This window comes from Eptatretus burgeri, chromosome 7 (assembly GCF_056783735.1).
Source record: "Eptatretus burgeri isolate ZD-2024b chromosome 7, Ebu_testis_v1, whole genome shotgun sequence".
Lineage (NCBI taxonomy): Eukaryota > Metazoa > Chordata > Myxini > Myxiniformes > Myxinidae > Eptatretus > Eptatretus burgeri.
The window spans coordinates 101,886,928-101,912,300 of record NC_140967.1 but is presented as its reverse complement, the minus strand read 5'-3'; the positions used below and the strand labels follow the sequence as shown (position 1 = coordinate 101,912,300).

Here is a 25,373-nt window from a genome sequence, read left to right as displayed (position 1 = left end):
AGTAAATTCATTATTATCTTTCCAACCAAGTAAATTGATCATTATCTTTCCAACCAAGTAAATTCATGATCTATCCAACCAAGTAAATTCATTATTATCTTTCCCACCAAGTAAATACATTATTATCTTTCCCACCAAGTAAATTCATTATTATCTTTCCAACCAAGTAAATTCATTATTATCTTTCCAACCAAGTAAATTCATTATTATCTTTCCCACCAAGTAAATACATTATTATCTTTCCAACCAAGTAAATACATTATTATCTTTCCAACCAAGTAAATACATTATTATCTTTCCAACCAAGTAAATTCATTATTATCTTTCCCACCAAGTAAATACATTATTATCTTTCCAACCAAGTAAATTCATTATTATCTTTCCCACCAAGTAAATACATTATTATCTTTCCCACCAAGGAAATTCATTGTTATCTTTCCCACCAAGTAAATTCATTATTATCTTTCCCACCAAGGAAATACATTATTATCTTTCCCACCAAGTAAATACATTATTATCTTTCCAACCAAGTAAATTCATTATTATCTTTCCAACCAAGTAAATTCATTATTATCTTTCCAACCAAGTAAATACATTATTATCTTTCCAACCAAGTAAATCCATTATTATCTTTCCCACCAAGTAAATTCATTGTTATCTTTCCAACCAAGTAAATTCATTGTTATCTTTCCAACCAAGTAAATACATTATTATCTTTCCCACCAAGTAAATTCATTATTATCTTTCCAACCAAGTAAATTCATTATTATCTTTCCAACCAAGTAAATACATTATTATCTTTCCCACCAAGTAAATTCATTATTATCTTTAACAACAACACGCTCACCTTCTCCTGATTCTGCTTCTTCTTCTTCCTCTTAACTTCCTCCTCGTCTTCTTCCTCGATTTTATTTTATTTTTTTTATTTTTTTTTTTTACACTTCCATGACCTAATCTGTTGAACTCTCTCATACATTATTTTTAACAACAAAAACGATCTTATAATGCTTCATCTTCCTCTCTCACACATGTGGTACTCTTTACTGTTTCACAATGCACTACTCTTCTGCTATTTTAACAGACTGCTCTCATTTCGACCTCTCCTTCATTCCTTGCCTAAAAAATCCAACTATGACAGCGCTTCTTCTCTCCATGCTCTGAATTCGCCTTCATTGCATCCATCAAGAATTGTGTTAAATCGCATCTCTGACCTAAAACTTTTAAAAACCACAGTTTGCCATGGATGCTCGCTTTCCATCAACCATTCTTTTTTCCAACTTCAGTGCCAACTCACCCCCCCTCACCCCTCACTCTCACTCTCAAAGCAACCATCCCACTCTTCTCGCTCCAAGCCTCGCTCTCACCTCTCTCAAAAATTCCCCCTCACCTTTCTCCCACCTTTCATCCCCCTCACTCTTCCTTCTCAAAGTTGCCCCCTCTCTCATCCACCAACCTGCCTCCCTCCACTGCCCTCTCACCTCCATCTCTTCACTCCACCTCCTCAAATCCTCAACTGCCTTCTTCCTTGTCTCTTGTCCCCCTCTCCCCCAGCACCACAGAGCCATTTCTCCTCCTCATTCGGCCCCATCCCCTCGCTATTCTGCAATACCCCACACTCCTTCAGCAACCCTCCTTACCTGCCCCCCTCGTCCCTTGTCCTACCCTCCCCCTCGCCCTCCACCTCCTGCACCCAAAGCCTCCTCCCCTTCCTCTTCATTAAAAGTGTGGACCTCAAATATCCGGGGCCTTCGCTCAAACCTTTCAGATCTTTCCATACAGGTTGCCACTGACAAACCAGACATTATCTGCTTAACAGAAACTTTCCTCTCCCAAGACGTGTCTGACTCCCAAGTATCTCTCCCTGGCTACTCCCTCTTACGGTATGACAGACCTGAGCCTCGTCCTGGTGGAGGTGTTGCTCTCTTCATCAAAGACTCTATTCCTCACTCTCCATGCACTGCTCTCACTCCCCCACACCCCCAGGAATACCTCTGGCTTCGGCTTCCCCTCCACTCCCACCTCATGTTTATATGTGTACTGTACCGTCCACCGAACAGTGATGACTCCATCTACACCTCACTATCCGAAAACATGGACCATCTTCTATCTTCTCATCCAAACTCTCTCTTCCTCTTATGTGGTGACTTCAATTGTCATCACGCCAGTTGGCTCGGTGTGGGTACCTCTCTCACCTGCCATGGCACCTCAGCAAAAGCTTTCTGCGACTCATTGGGACTGACTCAATCGGTCAACTTCCCGACCCGGATCTCAACCAATGGTACTCCATCTCTTCTGGATCTGGTTTTGACAAATTTCCCTGACAATATCTGCTGCTCTTCCTTCGCTCCAATTGGTTCTTCTGACCACGTCCTTGTCAAAGTGGACATCTCTCTGGCTGTTATCAGAGAACCACCTCACCGCCGTCGAGTCTGGCATTTCACTCAAGCCGACTGGCAGGGTCTCCGAGCAGCCATCAAACTTACAGACTGGTCTCCTATCACTACTTTCTCAAACATCAACTCATCCTGGGAATTCTTTCAAAGAAACTTGCTCTCCCTCATGCACAGATTTATCCCCTCTCGTGTTCAGTTGTCTTACCCTTCCTCCCGCCCTTGGTTTACTGAAGCTTGTGGCGAGGCAGTTGTCCTGAAACAACTTGCCTTTGCCTCATGGAAAGCAAACCCAACTGAGGGCAATCTCAGTTCTTTCCACAAAGCTCGGAACAAGTGTGTATCTACCCTCAGGAGAGCCAGAAAACAACATCTTTCTCATCTCAAGTCTGAACTCTCAAACCTCTCTCCCTCCTCAAAATCCTGGTGGCGTTTAATCAAATCTGTTTCTGGTGTATGTTCCCCCTCCATCCCCTCCCTTACCTCAAATGGCCGCACTGCTGATTCCACACATGATAAAGCTGAATGTCTAAACTTGGTGTTTGCAGCTAAATCTTGTGTCCTAAACCCATCACTATCTCTACCCACTTTACCCAGTCGCACCCAACTGTCCCTGGACTCTGTATCCTTTTCTCCTGACAAGGTGGAGAGCTTGCTCTCAAACCTCGAGTCAGATTCTGCAACCGGTCCAGACGGCATCAGCCCACGTGTCCTCAAAGCCTGCTCTTCTGCTCTTGCTCACCCTCTCTCTGTTCTATTCACCCTCTCATTTGCCCAAGGTCATCTGCCATCTGCTTGGAAATCTGCTAACATCACTGCCCTGCATAAAAAAGGTGCAAAAACAGATCCCTATAACTACAGACCAATCAGCCTTCTCCCAATCATCAGCAAGGTGATGGAATCCATCATCGCTTCAGATATGAAATCCTTCCTCTTCTCCAATGGCTTGATTCCAATCATCAATTTGGTTTTAGACCAGGTCACTCTACCCTGGATATGCTGCTTCTGCTCTCCCATCAATGGATGGAGGTCCTCAATGCCAGACAGGAAATCCGAGCCGTATCCCTGGACATATCACGTGCTTTTGACACAGTCTGGCACCCTGCCCTACTCACCAAACTCTCTTCCCATGGTATTCAAGGCCATCTCCACTCATGGCTCGCAGACTTCCTCTCCTGTCGCAGTCAACGTGTGGCCCTAAATGGAGTTCTTTCATCCCCTCTTCCTGTGCAGGCTGGAGTTCCTCAAGGTAGTGTTCTGGGCCCTGTTCTTTTTCTGGTTTTCATCAATGATCTCTCGGACTCTCTGGAAAATCCTCTATTTCTCTTTGCCGACGACTCCACCCTCTGCCGTACCATCTGTCATCCCTCAGACCGGCAAGCAGCAGCTTCTTCGCTCACTGCAGATCTGGATAAAATCACAAACTGGTCCAACACGTGGAACATATCTTTCAATCCAGACAAATCTCACACTCTCACTATGTCTCTTCGAAAGGACCGTTTACAAAACCCCCCCATCCACTTTCTCAACAATCCTCTGGAAGAAGTCTTTTCTTTCAAGCTTCTAGGTCTCACTATCTGCCATGACCTTTCCTGGGAAAGTCACATTTCCAACCTTGCCTCAAAAGCCAGTCGCCGACTGGGAATCCTCCGTCGTGCTAAGTCCTTCCTCGGCCCTCTTGAGCTCCTGACCACTTACAAAGCTTTTGTCCGTAGCCTGATGGAGTACTGCTCTCCCCTCTGGGCTGGTGCTCCTGCCTCCCACCTTTCTCGGCTTCACGCTATCGAAACCAGGGCATTTAAGATCATCGGCATCTCCCGCAATGAAGCTGAGTCTTTGGGCCTCTCACTCAATCACCGCAGGTTGGTCGGTGGTCTTTCTGTCTTCTACCGACTCCTCTCCAGCCTTGCCCCCCTGCTCTCTCTGCGATTTGTCCCCACCACATTTCCACAGGGCGCTCAAGGTCCGCCAACAACCCCCTTCTGGTAAAACTACCAAAATCACGAATCACTGCTCATCTTCACTCTTTCATTCCTCTTTTTTCCCGCCTTTGGAATAAACTTCCTCACTCTATTCTTTCCCATTCTTCCCTCCAGGCTTTCAAAACAGCTGTTCACCACCACCTCTTATCTTCCCCCATCCAAATCCTTGATCTTTTCTACCCCCGATAATCCACCCAAGCCTTCAATTCCCCTGCTTTCCTTCCTGAAAGTCCCTGTAATGTCCATCTTCTCTTCCCCATGCTCCCCGTCCCATCCCTCTCCCTTCCACAGATCTCCTAATGTGTCTGTTCCGCACTGTTTTGTCCCTCCCACTCCCACCCCTTTTGTCTCATGCCCCCTTGTTGTGCGTTGTGTGTTAGCTCTCATACGAACCTCGACAAGGTTGGCGGACCTTGAGCGCCCTGTGGAAATGTGGTGGGGACAAATCGCAGAGAGAGCAGGGGGGGAGGGGGCAAGGCTGGAGAGGAGACAGTAGAAGACAGAAAGACCACCGACCAACCTGCGGTGATTGAGTGAGAGGCCCAAAGACTCAGCTTCATTGCGGGAGATGCTGATGATCCTAAATGCCCTGGTTTTGACAGCGTGAAGCCGAGAAAGGTGGGAGGCAGGAGCACCAGCCCAGAGGGGAGAGCAGTACTCCATCAGGCTACGGACAAAAGCTTTGTAAGTGGTCAGGAGCTCAAGAGGGCCGAGGAAGGACTTTGCACGATGGAGGATTCCCAGTCGGCAACTGGCTTTGGAGGCGAGGTTGGAAATGTGACTTTCCCAGGAAAGGTCATGGCAGATAGTGAGACCCAGAAGCTTGAAAGAAAAGACTTCTTCCAGAGGATTTTTGAGAAAGTGGATGGGGGGGGGGTTTCTAAATGGTCCTTTCAAAGAGACATAGTGAGAGTGTGAGATTTGTCTGGATTGAAAGACATATTCCACGTGTTGGACCAGTTTGTGATTTTATCCAGATCTGCAGTGAGCGAAGAAGCTACTGCTTACTGGTCTGAGGGATGACAGATGGTACAGCAGAGGGTGGAGTCATCAGCAAAGAGATATAGAGGATTTTCCAGAGAGTCGGAGAGATCATTGATGAAAATCAGAAAAAGAACAGGTCCCAGAACGCTACCTTGAGGAACTCCAGCCTGGAGGGGAAGAGGGGTTGAAAGAACTCCATTTAGGGCCACATGTTGACTGTGACAGGAGAGGAAGTCTGCGAGCCATGAGTGGAGATGGCCTTGGATACCATAGGCAGAGAGTTTGGTGAGCAGGGCAGGGTGCCAGACTGTGTCAAAAGCACGTGATATGTCCAGGGATGCGGCTCGGATTTCCTGTCTGGCATTGAGGACCTCCATCCATTGATGGGAGAGCAGAAGCAGCATATCCAGGGTAGAGTGACATGGTCTGAAACCACTTACAAAGCTTTTGTCCGCAGCCTGATGGAGTACTGCTCTCCCCTCTGGGCTGGTGCTCCTGCTTCCTGCCTTTCTCGGCTTCACGCTGTGGAAACCAAGGCATTTCGGAACATTGGCATCTCCCACAATGAGGCTGAGTCTTTGGGCCTCTCACTCTCTCACCGCAGGTTGGTCGGTGGTCTTTCTGTATTCCACCATCTCCTCTCCAGCCTCGCCCCCCTGCTCTCTCTGCGATTTGTCCCCACCACATTTCCACAGGGCGCTCAAGGTCCGCCAACAATCCCCTTCTGGTAAAACTACCAAAATCACGAATCACTGCTCACCTTCACTCTTTCATTCCTCTTTTCCCACCTTTGGAATAAACTCCCTCACTCTATTCATTCCCATTCTTCCCTCCAGGCCTTCAAAACAGCTGTTCACCAACACCTCTTATCACCCCCCCCCATCCAAATCCTCGATCTTTTCCCCCCGATAATGCACCCAAGCCCACCTCCTTCAAATTCCCTGCTTTCCTTCCTGAAAGTCCCTGTAATGTCCATCTTCTATTCCCCATGTTCCTCGCCCCATCCCTCTCCCTTTCACAGATCTCCTAATGTCTCTGTTCCCTCCTGTTTTGTCCTTCCCACTCCCGCCCCTCTTGTCTCATGCCCCCCTTGCTGTGCGTTGTGTGTTAGCTCTCACACGAGCCTCGACAAGGTATACAAAAAAACAAACAAACAAAAAAATTAAAAAAAACAGTCACCTGCAGGGTGACCCGTATCTTGCCAAAAGGTGACCACGTGTGACTTCTTTAAGGTTACACTGAGGTGAACAGAGCTGCTATCCACCAGGAGCGACTCCTTGAGGAATATCTGCCTCCGAGAGATTCCGATGAGAATCGTTCTACAGAGTAACCATGAAAAATATGCGTTTGCCTCATAATGTCACCAAATGACGTCATAATTTCTCAAACTTGACAGATCTAGAAAAGCACTCATCGAGGTGTTCAATTTGAGGTACTACACGATATGGTTCCTAAAACTTGAAAATTTGACCTTGGGGTCAAATATGTTTGACCTCAAGCGCTAACCATGAAGGTCAAGGCCAATCGCCACCAAAAATTAATCAGCTGAGCGCCAGACCATGAACTATATTCCCATGAAGTTTGAAGACGATCCGATCAAAATTACTCAAAAAAGTAAGGGTTTCGTCGACTCCCCTGATTTGCGACAAAGTGACCTTGACCTTTGACCTTGACCTTCAAAATTTTGTGCACTGAAAGGGACCTCTTTTGGCCTCTGATATGCGAAGTTACAAAAATTTCCAGTGATAACTGTGCTCTGCAGAATTTTTTATACGTGATTACAGACAAACAAACAAACAAACAAAAAAAATAAACCAATGTCACCAATAGGGTGACCCGTATCTTGCCAAAATGTGACCACGTGTGACTCCTTTAAGGTCACACTGAGGTGAACAGAGCTGCTATCCACCAGGAGCGACTCCTTGAGGAATATCTGCCTACGAGAGATTCCGATGAGAATCGTTCTACAGAGTAACCATGAAAAATATGCGTTTGCCTCATAACGTCACCAAATGACGTCATAATGTCTCAAGCTTGACATTTCTCGAAAGCACTCATCGAGGTGTTCAATTTGAGGTACTACACGATATGGTTCCTAAAACTTGAAAATTTGACCTTGGGGTCAAATATGTTTGACCTCAGGCGCTAACCATGAAGTTCAAGGCCAATCGCCACCAAAAATTAATCAGCTGAGCGCCAGACCATGAACTATATTCCCATGAAGTTTGAAGACGATCCAATCAAAATTACTCAAAAAATAAGGGTTTCGTCGACTCCCCTGATTTGCGACAAAGTGACCTTGACCTTTGACCTTGACCTTCAAAATTTTATGCGCTGAAAGGGACCTCTATAGGCCTCTGATATGCGAAGTTACAAAAATTTCCAATGATAACTGTGCTCTGCAGAATTTTTTTTTCGTGATTACAGACAAACAAACAAACAAAAAAAAAACATACAGACTGACTCACTCACATACAGACTGACTCATAATAAAAATTAAAAAAAACATACAAGCTGACTCACATATCTTGCAAAAACTTCGTTTTGGCAAGATAAAAAACCAAGTAAATACATTATTATCTTTCCAACCAAGTAAATTCATTGTTATCTTTCCAACCAAGTAAATTCATTTTTATCATTCCAACCAAGTAAATCCATTATTTTCTTTCCAACCAAGTGAATCGATCATTATCTTTCCAACCAAGTGAATCGATCATTATCTTTCCAACCAAGTGAATCGATCATTGTCTTTCCAACGAAGTAAATCCATGATTATCTTTCCAACCAAGTAAATCCATTATTATCTTTCCAACCAAGTAAATCATTGTTGTCTTTCTAACCAAGTAAATTCATTGTTGTCTTTCTAACCAAGTAAATTCATTGTTGTCTTTCTAACCAAGTAAATTCATTGTTGTCTTTCTAACCAAGTAAATTCATTGTTGTCTTTCTAACCAAGTAAATTCATTGTTGTCTTTCTAACCAAGTAAATTCATTGTTGTCTTTCTAACCAAGTAAATTCATTGTTGTCTTTCTAACCAAGTAAATTCATTGTTGTCTTTCTAACCAAGTAAATTCATTGTTGTCTTTCTAACCAAGTAAATTCATTGTTGTCTTTCTAACCAAGTAAATTCATTGTTGTCTTTCTAACCAAATAAATTCATTGTTGTCTTTCTCACCAAGTAAATCCATTGTTGTCTTTCTCACCAAGTAAATCCATTGTTGTCTTTCTCACCAAGTAAATCCATTGTTGTCTTTCTCACCAAGTAAATCCATTGTTGTCTTTCTCACCAAGTAAATCCATTGTTGTCTTTCTCACCAAGTACATCTATTGTTGTCTTTCCAACGGCACCATTTTTGATTATTCTTCAACAGCAGGAACCCTTAATAATGAAATGTAACAAAGACTTACACAGATATATGCTTCTCCTCTCACTCGTAGGTTTTAGTTGTGATTGTTTCATAATTGGTCAAAACTTGCTCGACTTGCCTCTGGTCATGTTGATTATTTCCAGGGTCATTGTTTAACTTGTCAAAAAGTAAAATATGCATTTCTTTTTATTTTGGGCAAAAAATAACCCATGGTGTGGAATGGACATGTGAGGGTAATTGGAGAAAGGGAACACAAATTGGCATGTTGATCAGGATAGTGCAACGAGTTTGAAACTGATGAACATCTCAAACTTTCATATGAATGTCTGACAGGAACTAAGCTCTTGACTTTGCTGGAGTTGGGGACATTGTACATGTGTGTGCTTGTATTTTGGTGGTGGTATTGACGGTTGTTGCATTGCATTTTGTCCTCCAAAAGTGAGTTGTTGCAGGAAGTAGACAATTGGCTAATGTGTGTGCTATTGTAACTGATTTTGGTTCCTGATTTTTGCTGAACCCCCATCGGGGAATGCTGTGTGGTTGCGTTGTTGTATCCACAGTGCACGATACCTGAAATGCTGGACAGGAAGCGCTTGGTCACTTTCATCAAGAACTTTGGCCAGTATCCAGCCAAATACAGGTGAAGGTTACAGTGCTGTTCTGGCATCACCGGATATGCATGGATTCCAAGTGGAATTTGCCACACTATGTCTAAATACCTCACCATCTGGTTTGAAGTGTGCTTTGAGTTCAGGATGTTTTTAAAATGTTTTTTTTTTAATGTTGGAGTGGAGTTTATCTCTTTCAATGAGAGTTCATCACACAGAATGAGAACCTTGTTTTAGTATGATTTCCCACAATGAAAGGAAAGTTCTCTCACATACAGGTGGCTAAACATCAGTTCATTGTAAATCAGTGTGTTTTTACCCAAAGTTCTATGGTCTGCTATCTTGTCCTTAATTGTGCACGTCTGGTTCCCAACTTGTTACATAACTGTAACCACAATCTTGTACTGTTGTAGGCAACTGATCTGGCAGTCTCTACTTAAACTGCCACAGAACAACCAAATCTTCACGAGTCTTCAGAACAAGGAAACGCATCAAGCTTTTGTTGAACTGCAAAAGGTCTATCCCCGAAGCAGCCCTAAACTACACCGTGTCCACATAAGGTCAGGAGTCAGATATTAGGCTTAGCTGGACATGTTTGGACAAAGCATTCTCATTTGCACGAGAGAAGAAAAAAAGGCTTATTTTCTCCTCCAGTTTCTGTCACAGGAGTTGTACATATGTATATTAAGTGCAGGAGTATGTACATATATGTTTGCTTTTGCCTGAAAGTGGGGAATTATCATAAGAAAACCAAACACACGAGCCTCTAAGCCAGCGTTTCTCAACCTTTTTACCCTTGTGGAACCCTTGAAATAGTTTTCATGTCTCAGGGAACCCCTGCATAAAAATTATTATATACCATTATTAATATCTGGCTCTTTTATATTTTTATCGTAGTTCACGTGGTAAATATAATATTTCTTTTCGGATACCTGGTTTAAGGAAAAAATAAACCCCTTTTTGTCAAATTTATTGGCAATGAAAAAAAAAAAACATACTGCTCGTTTATGGGACCTCACACCGAGGTTTTAATTCACACAAAAAAAAAATCTTTTTCAAATAAAAAAAAAAAACACCTCATGTAACTTGATCAACAAAACTTAAACAAATAAAGCTGAAGCAATAAAGGTAAACAGAAAAACAGAGAGAGAGAGAGAGAGAGAGAGAGAGAGAGAGAGAGAGAGAGAGAGAGAGAGAGAGAGAGAGAGAGAGAGAGAGAGAGAGAGAGACTGAGACTGAGACTAAGACTGACTTTGCACTAGGAAGCACAGAGAAGATAGATGGACACCGTGCATGCGTCCCGTACTTGAGTCAGTCACTCAATGATACACGAATCCGCCGCGTACAGGATATCCACTAACCAGTGAGGGCGGTTTCACGCTGGCGCCATATACACGTCGTTAAATACATTCCCTATGGTTGTTATAATTGTAAATAATATAAGAGGTTGAAGCCTCTATTATAATAACCAAGGAGATTCCAACAATACGCCGTACGTGTATAGTAAAATTACGAATACTAAATCAAACAAAAACTACTCAAAAATACATTAGCCTATTTATTACTGTTTCTCGCGGAACCCCGGTTGAGAAACACTGCTCTTAGCTGTTCAGCCTGGGTTTGAATCTCAGACGAGCTCTTAATTGTCATCATCCAAGTGTTTCACAGTGGGGTGATTCATCAATGAGTGTGCCATCCCTCGGATGGACATTCAACTAGACGTCCTGTTTGCCGGCATTAGTTGGTGGACGTTAAAGATCCCACGGTGTCCTTCGCGAAGAGTAGGCGAGTTATCCTTAGCACCCTGAACAAATTGCAAATTCCTGCCTAACTACTGCTTGGAAGGCAATGGCAAACCACCTAATATAATCCTTGCCACAAAACTGCTTTCACAGCACAGAAGCAGAGTATGGTACTGGTACATCAAAATGTGGCTTGGACCGATGGTCGCAGCATCGTGACGGAAATGCTCAGATGGGAATAAACAGGCCGACCCATCCTCGTTATCTCCACGCTTAGAAGAAGAAAAAAACACTGGGGTGGATATTGCAATTGGCTCTGTCTCAACATCTATCTTTCTTTCTGCCTGTCCGTCACGCTATCTCTGAAACAATTGTGCAGAAATTCACCAAACTTGGGAGTTATGATCACCACATGGCAAGAAGGTGTGAGAGCAACGCCATTTTTAGCCCATGAGCCTTTGCAGCAAGGTCAATAAGGTGAAATGTTAAAAATTAAAAAAAAATGCAATTTCGGGCAAATTTAAAATCATTCTTTAAAGAAACTTTGTAGATGCGATCAACATTGGGGGACCCATGAAATATGTAACGATTTTTTGGGGGGATTTGACCCCTGGTCCATACCTCAGGGGATGGGGTCTTAGGGTCATAGGTCAAAACATAAAATTATTTTAAACTCCAATTTTGATATTGGGTCATTCCTCGTGGAACTTTTTGCTATCTTTCAACTTTGCTTTAGGTGGAACGCTTGAGGATTTGCGATGGTGCGCCATCGACTTCACTCTCGTTGGCTTTGTTATCTGAGCCTTTGTTTTTATGATTTTGTGATCTTAGGTTATAAAATCCTTTGTACTTTATTGGTAATTTATCAACCTGTCCGTTGATATCTCTTGGTGCCCGTGGTTTTCTTGCCGGGTCCTCTCCATCTGTTTAAAACACCGCCATCAGGCGTTTTATTGGGATAAAGAAAACGGATAGGTTTTGTGGGATGGGATATCAAAAGAAGAGCAATGTTCTTATCTTCCTGTGGAAATTTTAAAATTGCTGGCCTTTTTTGTCTGTCTGCATTTGTACACCTCCTTTTCCTCTCCCACTCCCCTCCCTCCCTCACCTCTCATGCCTCGTGTATCGATATCACCAACAAGGTTACAGCTGGTGTGCTCGACGTGTTACAACAGCCACTGCAGAATCCAGATGAGTCCTATCGAGGGCATATTGGATTATCTGCAAAACAGAGAAGAACTAGAGGAACCCAACTAACCTTACAGAACTGTGGAATGTACTGCAGGATATTTGGCACAATATTCCTGTCGGAGTTTCAGTCGTACACAGGAAGCATGGGTAAAAGAGTGATGGCACTCAAGAAGGCAAAGAGCGGACACACAAAGTATTGACTGATACGAGAAAATGACACTGTTCTTGTTATTTACTGAAGCAGTTTGTTTTATGCACATTTATAATTGGTGTTAATTTACATTATTAAACATGTGACTGTGATCATTGATAAGTTGATGAATTTCTACTGAAGTAGGAATCTCATTGGAATAACCCAAACTTTGCACAGTGCTGAATATGTTAAGTGTTAAGGTATGTCGCTTTAAGTTGGCGATTAAATTTTGCATCAGTACGGATTCACAGATCAGGGTGAAGCAAAAGTTGCATAACTAAATGCGATGTGGAATATGGTGATATGACACAGGCATGAATGGACTCTTCCAGGGTCTAACTTCCTTGTATTACCTTTAAGCACTGCTCCTCCATGCCATGTCAAAATTTACAATCCACTACTAAACTCTTTTCCCAAAATGCTATTCCATCCATCATGGATACTAGACAGCCATGTAGTTTTTCCAGCCATTTGTGTTCAAGTGTTGCAGTGATGATGCAGCATGTGATATACTTGTTGGGCCAAATGTTATTTTCCTGTAAACAGGCAAGCTCGATGCTCTGTGCAGGTCCGAAAGTTGCAAATTACACCTGATTTTACTGTAACGCTTATTGAGATTTATTTCCATCTCAAACATGTTTTGTTTTCCTTTGTCAGAATACTCTCAGCCTTGGCCCGCTGGATGCCCTTGTTTGGAGAGATCGGGTACCTTCCTCAATTCGTCTTTCCTTTCGTCAAACTCTTCCAGAACAACCATCTTCTTTGCTTTGAAGTTGTGGCCACACTCATCGGTAAAATGCCTCTTATCTTGTTCCTCGTGAGCAGAGCTTTGATTCTTCTTCTTCTTCATTTGTTTGCAGCATGAGGCTATGGGGTGGTATCATTGGCTGAGGGCACAGCTGTGCAGCTGATGCAATCCCATCTGCTGGTTAGGGCAGGAATTTAGTCATGGTGCCAGCGATAGCTGACCTACTCTTCACGAAGGACACCATGTGATCTTATCGTCCACCAACAAATGCTGACAAATGGGATGCCCATTTCACATCCATCCGAGGACGGTACACGCATTGATGAATCACCGGGATGACAGTTTATAGCTGAGTTGGGAATCAAACCCACACTACATAGCTTAGAGACGGGTGTGTGTACCTCTAGGCCACCCTGTCAGCCACCGCTTTGATTGTACAAGGGGAATAAAAAAAATTCCCCTGGCCATGAAGCAAATGTCAGCATTGGTGTTGATCCGTTTCTACTTGGTTTCCAGCCAGAATAATTCGTTCTTCCAAGCTTTTCTCATTCTGTTGGAATAGGGTCCGGCAATATATCGATATACCGGTTATATCAATAAAATTTTTCATTCGATATGCCAGTATTGCAATTGTGAATATACCGGTATATCGACGTGAAAAAACCCGATTATATAACCAACAAATCAAAGAATGGTGTTTACAATCCTTAAATACCATACATGATTTTAAAAGCTTTGATGCATTATATATTTATATATATCTATATATATATATATATATATATATATATATATATATATATATATATATCTATATATATATATATATATATATATATATATATATATATATATATATTACTATCGATATATTGGAATATTCCGCTGTGACCCCACCGGGATATCGAAAAAAAAATCGATATTGATGGAGCCTACGTTGGAGTAAAAGTCACGTTTATGGTTCTGAAACCTCTTGAAAAGGGAAATAGGTTTTGACTACCCCCACTTTGCAAATCAACCCTGATCCACATCGATGAGAATGTCATCTTTTCTTTCGGTCGTATACATATTCTTTACCCATTTGCAGTGGGGGTTGGGATTTAGGGCTGGATAGCATTGTGTGGACGATTCCTGCTTTATTAGCAGCTTGTATATTTTTCAGTATTTATGTTCTGGGGTTTGGAATATTAAGTGTCATGCTTTGTTCTTGCAGCGAGCTGGTGTCAGCACTGGTTTGAGTGTTTTCCAAGGCCTCCAGAAAGTATCCTTGCCGTGGTGGAGAAGGTGTTGTGCCATCACGATGACGTGCTTTTACAGCACTTTGTGACCTGTCAACTGACGGCTCAGGTACTTATAGCTCATGTAACGTGCCCAAACTTCTCTTCACCTTGTTACCCTCCCTAAAATTAAACTTGAGATGTGTACAGGTATGCCAAATGCTTTTCAACCAGGTCCATATTTTCTTGAGGTTTCAAAACCGAACTGGTCCTTTTATCCCGTCTTTATAACCGTATTCAAATCTGATGCGATCTGATCAAAACAATAATCTCCGAATCTAATGATGTGTTAATAATTAGACTTTGTACCAAATTGGTCACTGCCTAAACTGTCCGTCATTATTGCAAGTTTCCAGCCAGCATCATTCATTACACAAACACAATTACTGTACTGAACAACAATTGTTAGCCTTTGCTTTACTGAAGAGATTTCTCCCTCCTCCAAATCCTGGTGGCATCCAGTTAAGTCTGTTTCTGGTGTATGCTCCCCCCATCCCCTCCCTTACCTCAAACGGCGCACTGCTGACACTGCACGTGAAAAGGCTGAATGCCTAAACTCGGTGTTTGCTTCTAAGTCTTGTGTCCAAAACCCATCGCTTTCTGTACGCACCTTACCCAGTCACACCCAACTGTCCCTGACTCTGTGTCCTTTTCTTCTGACAAAGTGGAGAGCTTGCTGTCAAACCTCAACTCAGATTCTGCAACCGGTCTAGACGGCATCAGCCCCCATGCCTTGAAAACCTGCTCCTCTGCTCTTGCTCACCCTTTCTCTGTTCTATTCACCCTCTCATTTGCTCAAGGTCATCTGTCATCTGCTTGAAAATCAGCAAACATTACAGCTCAACATAAAAAAGGTGCAAAAAGAGATCCCTGCAACTGCAGACCAATCAGCTTCCTCCCAATTATCAGCAAGGTTATGGAATCCATCATCGCTTCAGACATTAAATCCTTCCTCTTCTCCAATGGCCTGATTTCCGATCATCAATTTGTGGTCAGACCAGGTCACTCCACAGTGGATATGCTGCTTATGCTCTCCCAACAATGGAGGGAGATCCTCAATGCCGGACATGAAATCAGAGCCATATCCCTAGACATATCGCGTGCTTTTGACATGGTCTGGCACCCTGCCCTGCTCACCAAAACTCTCTTCCTATGGTATCGAAGGCCATCTTCACTCATGACTCGCAGACTTCCTCTCCTGTCGCAGCCAAAGTGTGGCCCTAAATGGAGTTCTTTCATCCCCTCTTCCTGGTCAGGCTGGAGTTCCTCAAGGCAGCGTTGTGGGCCCTGTTCTTTTTCTGGTTTTCATCAACGATCTTTCCGACTCTCTGGAAAATCCTCTTTATCTCTTTGCTGATGACTCCACCCTCTGCCCGACCATCTGTCATCCCTCAGACAGGCAAGCAGCAGCTTCTTCGCTCACTGCAGATCGAGGTAGAATCACAAATTGGTCCAACACGTGGAACATGTCTTTCAATCCGGACGAATCTCACACCATCACTGTGTCTCCCCAAAAGGACCATCTGGAAACCCCACCCCATCTACTTTCTCAACAAACCTCTTGAAGACGTCCTTGCATTCAAGCTGGCCTCCAAAGCCAGCTGCCGACTGGGCATCCTCCATTGTGCAAAGTCCTTCCTTGGCACATCTGAGCTCCTGACCACATGCAAAACTTTCATCCGCAGCCTGATTGAGGACTGTTCTCGCCCTCTGGGCTGGTGCTCCCGCCTCTCACCTTTTCGGCTTCACGCTGTGGAAACCAAGGCTTTTAGGATCATTAGTATCGCCTGCGGTGAGGCTGAGTCTTTGGGTCTCTCAATGCAGGCAGGTCGGTGGTCTGTCTGTCTTCTACTGTCTCCGATCTAGCCTCCCCCCCCCTGTGCTCTGTCTGAGGTATGTCCCCCCCCATATTTTGGCAGGGTGCTCAAGATCCACCAGCAACCCCTTCCTGGTAAAACAACCAAAATAAAGAATCACTGATCACCTGCACTCTTTCATTCCTCTTTTTCCCTGCCTTTGGAACAAACTCTCACACTTTCTTCAATCTCACTCTTCAGTCCAGGTTTTCAAAACAGTTATTCACCACCATCTCTTATCTTCTCCCATCAAAAACCATGATCTTTTCTACCTCTGTTTATCCACCCCAAACCTACTTCATTCAAATTCCCTGCTTTCCTTCCCGAAAGTCCCTGTCGCGTCCATCTTGTTTACCCTGTGTACCCCACCTCATCCTTCTCCCTTCCACAGATCTACTCCTGTCTCTGTTCCACACTTTTTTTCCTTCCCCCCCTCCCCCCGTCTCCTGCAACCCTTGTTATATGTGCGTGTGTTTGCTCTCATTCGAGCCTCGACTGTTAAAATAAAAAATAAAAAAATAATAATAAAAAACCTGTCTAACTCTGTGAACCAAGGTGACGATGTTGGTCATGACTGTTGAACCTTTCCCCTTCGCTTCACCCTGTGTCGTTCATAAAACAGCCAAGCCAGACATTGAAGCACTTCTAATTGTACGTTGTCTGAACTTTTTTCTTTAAGTAATCAAACCAAATTTCATCTGAAATCTCAAACGTTTGTTTGTGATGGTCCAAATCCTATCTCACGTTGATGTCTCCAAAAATATGCGATTAGTCTTCGTCCATGCCCATCTCTTTCGAAGCTCAAATCACACCTTCATTCATTTCCGCCCCATCCTTCCCCCCCATTCTCATGTCACCTGTGGAAGTCCACCCTTACCTTCAGTCCACCATGTCTGATGGCCAGCACCACTTCATATATTCTCACATCTTCCTTTAAGCTTTCCCTCTGAACTTTCAGCCTGCAACTCAGCTTGTGCTATGAGGCTTCCATCCATTCTCGTCGTCCTGTTGACCCATGGCTCCTTCCACAAGCCTCAACTCATGAATGCATCTATATAATGATACGTTAACGCTGATATCTCTGTCTTGAGGGTCTCTCACTTCGCCATCGCCGGCAGGTGAGTGGTCGCTCTCTCTGTTTTCTGCCGCCTCCTTCTCTGGTCTTGCTCCCTCTGCTCTTTCCGTGCTTTATGCACCCCCCCCACAACTCCCTCACTCCTCGAGGTTTCTGGAGGGCTCACACGCTCCACCATCAACCCTCTTCTGATAAAACTACCTAAATCCAGGATCACTGCTCACCTCCACTCATTGATTTCTCTTTTTCCCGCTTGTGGAACCACCTTACGTACTCTTCAATTTCATTCTTCCCTCCAGGTCTTCAAGACAGCTTTTCACCACCATCTCAAGTCATCCCCCATCCAAAATCGTGATCTTTTCTACACCTTTAAACTACCCCCCAGTCCTCTCAAAATGTTGCGAATGTATCCATATTGTCCACCCTTTGCATTCTCCTTTACCCTCCTTATTACCTGCATCCCTTGTTTGTCCATTTCGATCTACTTTCCCCCTCCACCATGCTGTTGGTTTTCTTCCTTTCTCCTGTTGTTCTCTTTGTTATGTTGTGTTGTAGCTCTCCCACCAGCCTAGACCATGTAATTAAAAAAGGTGGTGGAGGGGGGGGGGTCCATCCTTATGGAGCTAAAGGCTTTTACCCTGACGGCCCCCACCCCCCGCTCACACCCCCAGTCGGACGTGAGATGTCGTCCCATGGTGAATACCACTCTTCAATTTTCCCGTCGCCGTCATCCTTGGCATCCACATCACTAAGAACGGCAACTTTGCTTCGGAGGGAGGGAGTGCGACTGCACTCACATTGCCCACGCTGGGCCGGCTGTTCACATCATGCAGTCTTCACGCCCTGTTAGTGTGCTGAGCAACAGTGTGCATTGTCATAGCGAACTTTGCTTCTCTGGGAGGAAGAGGGGGTGGGGTGGGTGGAGGAGGAGTGGTGTCTCTGATCCTCGTTTCTATATAATAATATGCTGAGGCATTTTTGTCGTCGTATTTTTGCCACTGGCCTCTACTTGCTTAAAATAATGGACTAAACACACATACCTGATGTGAATTCGCTTTCACCTTTTACCTGTTGAATTCTCCAAGGATCAAGCTTGATGAAGAGTTCACAGACCCTCTCGAACAATGTTTTAAATATTGTAATGTCATGTTTGCTTGCAGGAATATGCTTGGCCGTTACTGGAAACTCTTTTCTCAGAGGTTTTGAACCAGGAGGAATGGCTGTGTTTGTTTGACAACGTTTTCTCCAATAAGCCTGCCTTCCTGCTTATGGCCGTGGTCGCGTACCTCTTGTGCTGTCGTCAGCGTCTAATGAGCATCGTTGATCAGAAGAACTTTGAAGTGAGTTTGCTCATAAAAAAATATTACACCCGTGTCCGAAGGAAGTGGTTCAGTTTGGCATTTTTAATATGAAATGGGCAAAGCCTAGAGACGAATGAAACCCATTATAATTATCCTTTAGAATTACTCTTTAGAACCATTTACACCCATTGGACCCACTACAATTACCTTTTAGGACACATGATAATTACTCTTTAGAACCCTTTAGAAATAACCTTGAGAATTACTCTTTAGAACCCTTTACACTCATTAGAACCCATTATAATTACTTTCTGGAACTCTTTATCGATGAAGAGTTCTAGAAGGTAATTATAATGGGTTCTTGTGAGTGTAAAGGGTTCAAAAGAGTAATTCTAAGGGGTAATTATAGTGGGTTCTAAAGGTTAATTATAGTGCGTTCTAAAGGGTAATTATTGTGGGGTTTAAAGGGTAATTGTAGTGGGGTTTAAAGGGTAATTATAGTAGGTTCTAAAGGGTAACTATTGTGGGGGTTAAAGCATAACTATAGTGGGGTTTAAAGGGTAATTATTGTGGGGTTTGAAGAGTAATTATAGTGGGGTTTAAAGGGTAATTATAGTGGGTTCTAAAGGGTAATTTTAGTGGGTTTGAAAGGGTAATTTTAGGAGGGTTTAAAGGGTAATTACAGTGGGTTCTAAAGGGTTAGAACCCACAATAATTTCCCTTTAAACCCCACTAAAATTACCATTTGGAACCTACAATAATTATCTTTTACAACCCACTATAATTACCCTTTAAACCCCACTATAATTAGCCTTAAGAACCCACGATAATTACCCTTTCGAACCCACGATTTATTACCCTTTCGAACCCACGATTTATTACCCTTTCGAACCCACGATAATTACCGTTTCGAACCGATGATAATTACCGTTTCGAACCCACGATAATTACCGTTTCGAACCCACGATAATTACCGTTTCGAACCCACGATAATTACCGTTTCGAACCCACGATAATTACCGTTTCGAACCCACGATAATTACCGTTTCGAACCCACGATAATTACCGTTTCGAACCCACGATAATTACCGTTTCGAACCCACGATAATTACCGTTTCGAACCCACGATAATTCAGTTTCGAACCCACGATAATTACCCTTTCGAACCCACGATAATTACCCTTTCGAACCCACGATAATTACCCTTTCGAACCCACGATAATTACCCTTTCGAACCCACGATAATTACCCTTTCGAACCCACGATAATTACCCTTTCGAACCCACGATAATTACCCTTTCGAACCCACGATAATTACCCTTTCGAACCCACGATAATTACCCTTTCGAACCCACGATAATTACCCTTTCGAACCCACGATAATTACCCTTTCGAACCCACGATAATTACCCTTTCGAACCCACGATAATTACCCTTTCGAACCCACGATAATTACCCTTTCGAACCCACGATAATTACCCTTTCGAACCCACGATAATTACCCTTTCGAACCCACGATAATTACCCTTTCGAACCCACGATAATTACCCTTTCGAACCCACGATAATTACCCTTTCGAACCCACGATAATTACCCTTTCGAACCCACGATAATTACCCTTTCGAACCCACGATAATTACCCTTTCGAACCCACGATAATTACCCTTTCGAACCCACGATAATTACCCTTTCGAACCCACGATAATTACCCTTTCGAACCCACGATAATTACCCTTTCGAACCCACGATAATTACCCTTTCGAACCCACGATAATTACACTTTCGAACCCACGATAATTACCCTTTCGAACCCACGATAATTACCCTTTCGAACCCACGATAGTTACCCTTTCGAACCCACGATAGTTACCCTTTCGAACCCACGATAATTACCCTTTCGAACCCACGATAATTACCCTTTTGAACCCACGATAGTTACCCTTTCGAACCCACGATAGTTACCCTTTCGAACCCACGATAGTTACCCTTTCGAACCCACGATAATTACCCTTTCGAACCCACGATAATTACCCTTTCGAACCCACGATAATTACCCTTTCGAACCCACGATAATTACCCTTTCGAACCCACGATAATTACCCTTTCGAACCCACGATAATTACCCTTTCGAACCCACGATAATTACCCTTTCGAACCCACGATAATTACCCTTTCGAACCCACGATAATTACCCTTTCGAACCCACGATAATTACCCTTTCGAACCCACGATAATTACCCTTTCGAACCCACGATAATTACACTTTCGAACCCACGATAATTACCCTTTCGAACCCACGATAATTACCCTTTCGAACCCACGATAGTTACCCTTTCGAACCCACGATAGTTACCCTTTCGAACCCACGATAGTTACCCTTTCGAACCCACGATAATTACCCTTTCGAACCCACGATAATTACCCTTTCGAACCCACGATAATTACCCTTTCGAACCCACGATAATTACACTTTCGAACCCACGATAATTACACTTTCGAACCCACGATAGTTACCCTTTCGAACCCACGATAATTACCCTTTCGAACCCACGATAGTTACCCTTTCGAACCCACGATAGTTACCCTTTCGAACCCACGATAATTACCCTTTCGAACCCACGATAATTACCCTTTCGAACCCACGATAATTACCCTTTCGAACCCACGATAATTACCCTTTCGAACCCACGATAATTACCCTTTCGAACCCACGATAATTACCCTTTCGAACCCACGATAATTACCGTTTCGAACCCACGATAATTACCGTTTCGAACCCACGATAATTACCGTTTCGAACCCACGATAATTACCGTTTCGAACCCACGATAATTACCGTTTCGAACCCACGATAATTACCGTTTCGAACCCACGATAATTACCGTTTCGAACCCACGATAATTACCCTTTCGAACCCACGATAATTACCCTTTCGAACCCACGATAATTACCCTTTCGAACCCACGATAATTACCCTTTCGAACCCACGATAGTTACCCTTTCGAACCCACGATAGTTACCCTTTCGAACCCACGATAATTACCCTTTCGAACCCACGATAGTTACCCTTTCGAACCCACGATAATTACCCTTTCGAACCCACGATAATTACCCTTTCGAACCCACGATAATTACCCTTTCGAACCCACGATAATTACCCTTTCGAACCCACGATAATTACCCTTTCGAACCCAGGATAATTACCCTTTCGAACCCACGATAATTACCGTTTCGAACCCACGATAATTACCGTTTCAAACCCACGATAATTACCGTTTCGAACCCACGATAATTACCGTTTCGAACCCACGATAATTACCGTTTCGAACCCACGATAATTACCCTTTCGAACCCACGATAATTACCCTTTCGAACCCACGATAATTACCCTTTCGAACCCACGATAATTACCCTTTCGAACCCACGATAATTACCCTTTCGAACCCACGATAATTACCCTTTCGAACCCACGATAATTACCCTTTCGAACCCACGATAATTACCCTTTCGAACCCACGATAATTACCCTTTCGAACCCACGATAATTACCCTTTCGAACCCACGATAATTACCCTTTGAACCCACGATAATTACCCTTTCGAACCCACGATAATTACCCTTTCGAACCCACGATAATTACCCTTTCGAACCCACGATAATTACCCTTTCGAACCCACGATAATTACCCTTTCGAACCCACGATAATTACCCTTTCGAACCCACGATAATTACCCTTTCGAACCCACGATAATTACCGTTTCGAACCCACGATAATTACCGTTTCGAACCCACGACAATTACCCTTTCGAACCCACGACAATTACCCTTTCGAACCCACGACAATTACCCTTTCGAACCCACGACAATTACCCTTGATAACTCACTATAACTACCTTTTAGAACCCACTATAATTACCCTTAAGAACTCACTATAATTACCTTTTAGAACCCACGATAATTATCCTTTCGAACCCACGATAATTATCCTTTCGAACCCACGATAATTTCACTTTCGAACCCACGATAATTACCCTTTCGAACCCACGATAATTACCCTTTCGAACCCACGATAATTACCCTTTCGAACCCACGATAATTACCCTTTCGAACCCACGATAATTACCCTTTCGAACCCACGATAATTACCCTTTCGAACCCACGATAATTACCCTTTCGAACCCACGATAATTACCCTTTCGAACCCACGATAATTACCCTTTCGAACCCACGATAATTACCCTTTCGAACCCACGATAATTACCCTTTCGAACCCACGATAATTACCCTTTCGAACCCACGATAATTACCCTTTCGAACCCACGATAATTACCCTTTCGAACCCACGATAATTACCCTTTCGAACCCACGATAATTACCCTTTCGAACCCACGATAATTACCCTTTCGAACCCACGATAATTACCCTTTCGAACCCACGATAATTACCCTTTCGAACCCACGATAATTACCCTTTCGAACCCACGATAATTACCCTTTCGAACCCACGATAATTACCCTTTCGAACCCACGATAATTACCCTTGATAACTCACTATAACTACCTTTTAGAACCCACTATAATTACCCTTAAGAACTCACTATAATTACCTTTTAGAACCCACGATAATTATCCTTTCGAACCCACGATAATTATCCTTTCGAACCCACGATAATTTCACTTTCGAACCCACGATAATTTCACTTTCGAACCCACGATAATTTCACTTTCGAACCCACGGCAATTACCCTTTCGAACCCACGATAATTACCCTTTCGAACCCACGATAATTACCCTTTCGAACCCACGATAATTACCCTTTCGAACCCACGATAATTACCCTTTCGAACCCACGATAATTACCCTTTCGAACCCACGATAATTACCCTTTCGAACCCACGATAATTACCGTTTCGAACCCACGATAATTACCCTTTCGAACCCACGATAATTACCCTTTCGAACCCACGATAATTACCCTTTCGAACCCACGATAATTACCCTTTCGAACCCACGATAATTACCCTTTCGAACCCACGATAGTTACCCTTTCGAACCCACGATGATTACCCTTTCGAACCCACGATGATTACCGTTTCGAACCCACGATGATTACCGTTTCGAACCCACGATGATTACCGTTTCGAACCCACGATGATTACCGTTTCGAACCCACGATGATTACCGTTTCGAACCCACGATGATTACCGTTTCGAACCCACGATGATTACCGTTTCGAACCCACGATGATTACCGTTTCGAACCCACGATAATTACCCTTTCGAACCCACGATAATTACCCTTTCGAACCCACGATAATTACCCTTTCGAACCCACGATAATTACCCTTTCGAACCCACGATAATTACCCTTTCGAACCCACGATAATTACCCTTTCGAACCCACGATAATTACCCTTTCGAACCCACGATAATTACCCTTTCGAACCCACGATAATTACCCTTTCGAACCCACGATAATTACCCTTTCGAACCCACGATAATTACCCTTTCGAACCCACGATAATTACCCTTTCGAACCCACGATAATTACCCTTCAGACCCCACGATAATTACCCTTTCGAACCCACGATAATTACCCTTTCGAACCCACGATAATTACCCTTTCGAACCCACGATAATTACCCTTTCGAACCCACGATAATTACCCTTTCGAACCCACGATAATTACCCTTTCGAATCCACGATAATTACCCTTTCGAACCCACGATAATTACCCTTTCGAACCCACGATAAATACCCTTTCGAACCCACGATAATTACCCTTTCGAACCCACGATAATTACCCTTTCGAACCCACGATAATTACCCTTTCGAACCCACGATAATTACCCTTTCGAACCCACGATAATTACCCTTTCGAACCCACGATAATTACCCTTTCGAACCCACGATAATTACCCTTTCGAACCCACGATAATTACCCTTTCGAACCCACGATAATTACCCTTGATAACTCACTATAACTACCTTTTAGAACCCACTATAATTACCCTTAAGAACTCACTATAATTACCTTTTAGAACCCACGATAATTATCCTTTCGAACCCACGATAATTATCCTTTCGAACCCACGATAATTTCACTTTCGAACCCACGATAATTTCACTTTCGAACCCACGATAATTACCCTTTCGAACCCACGATAATTACCCTTTCGAACCCACGATAATTACCCTTTCGAACCCACGATAATTACCCTTTCGAACCCACGATAATTACCCTTTCGAACCCACGATAATTACCCTTTCGAACCCACGATAATTACCCTTTCGAACCCACGATAATTACCCTTTCGAACCCACGATAATTACCCTTTCGAACCCACGATAATTACCCTTTCGAACCCACGATAATTACCCTTGAGGACTCACTATAATTACCTTTTAGGACTCACTATAATTAGCCTTGAGAACCCTCTATAATTACCCTTGAGAACCCACTATAATTACCTTTTAGAACCCACTATAATTACCTTTTAGAACCCACTATAATTACCTTTTAGAACCCACTATAATTACCCTTAGAACCCACTATAATTAGCCTTAAATCCCACTATAATTAGCCTTTAAACCCCACTATCATTCGCCTTTCACAGCCATGATAATTACCCTTTGGAACCCACAATAATTACCTTGTA

General features: G+C 43.3%; 1 protein-coding gene across 7 annotated transcripts in view; it reads left to right on the top strand.

Moving 5' to 3' along the window:
- Window positions 1-25,373, top strand: part of TBC1D31 (TBC1 domain family member 31) — a 69,764-nt gene that overhangs the window by 21,952 nt on the left and 22,439 nt on the right. For all 7 annotated transcript variants that reach the window (XM_085889950.1, XM_085889951.1, XM_085889946.1 and 4 more), the window contains exons 9-13: window positions 9,286-9,365; window positions 9,747-9,893; window positions 13,117-13,250; window positions 14,421-14,554; window positions 18,576-18,755. In XM_085889950.1, the coding sequence (XP_085746076.1) occupies window positions 9,286-9,365; window positions 9,747-9,893; window positions 13,117-13,250; window positions 14,421-14,554; window positions 18,576-18,755 (675 nt within the window). The remainder of the gene's footprint in view (window positions 1-9,285; window positions 9,366-9,746; window positions 9,894-13,116; window positions 13,251-14,420; window positions 14,555-18,575; window positions 18,756-25,373) is intronic.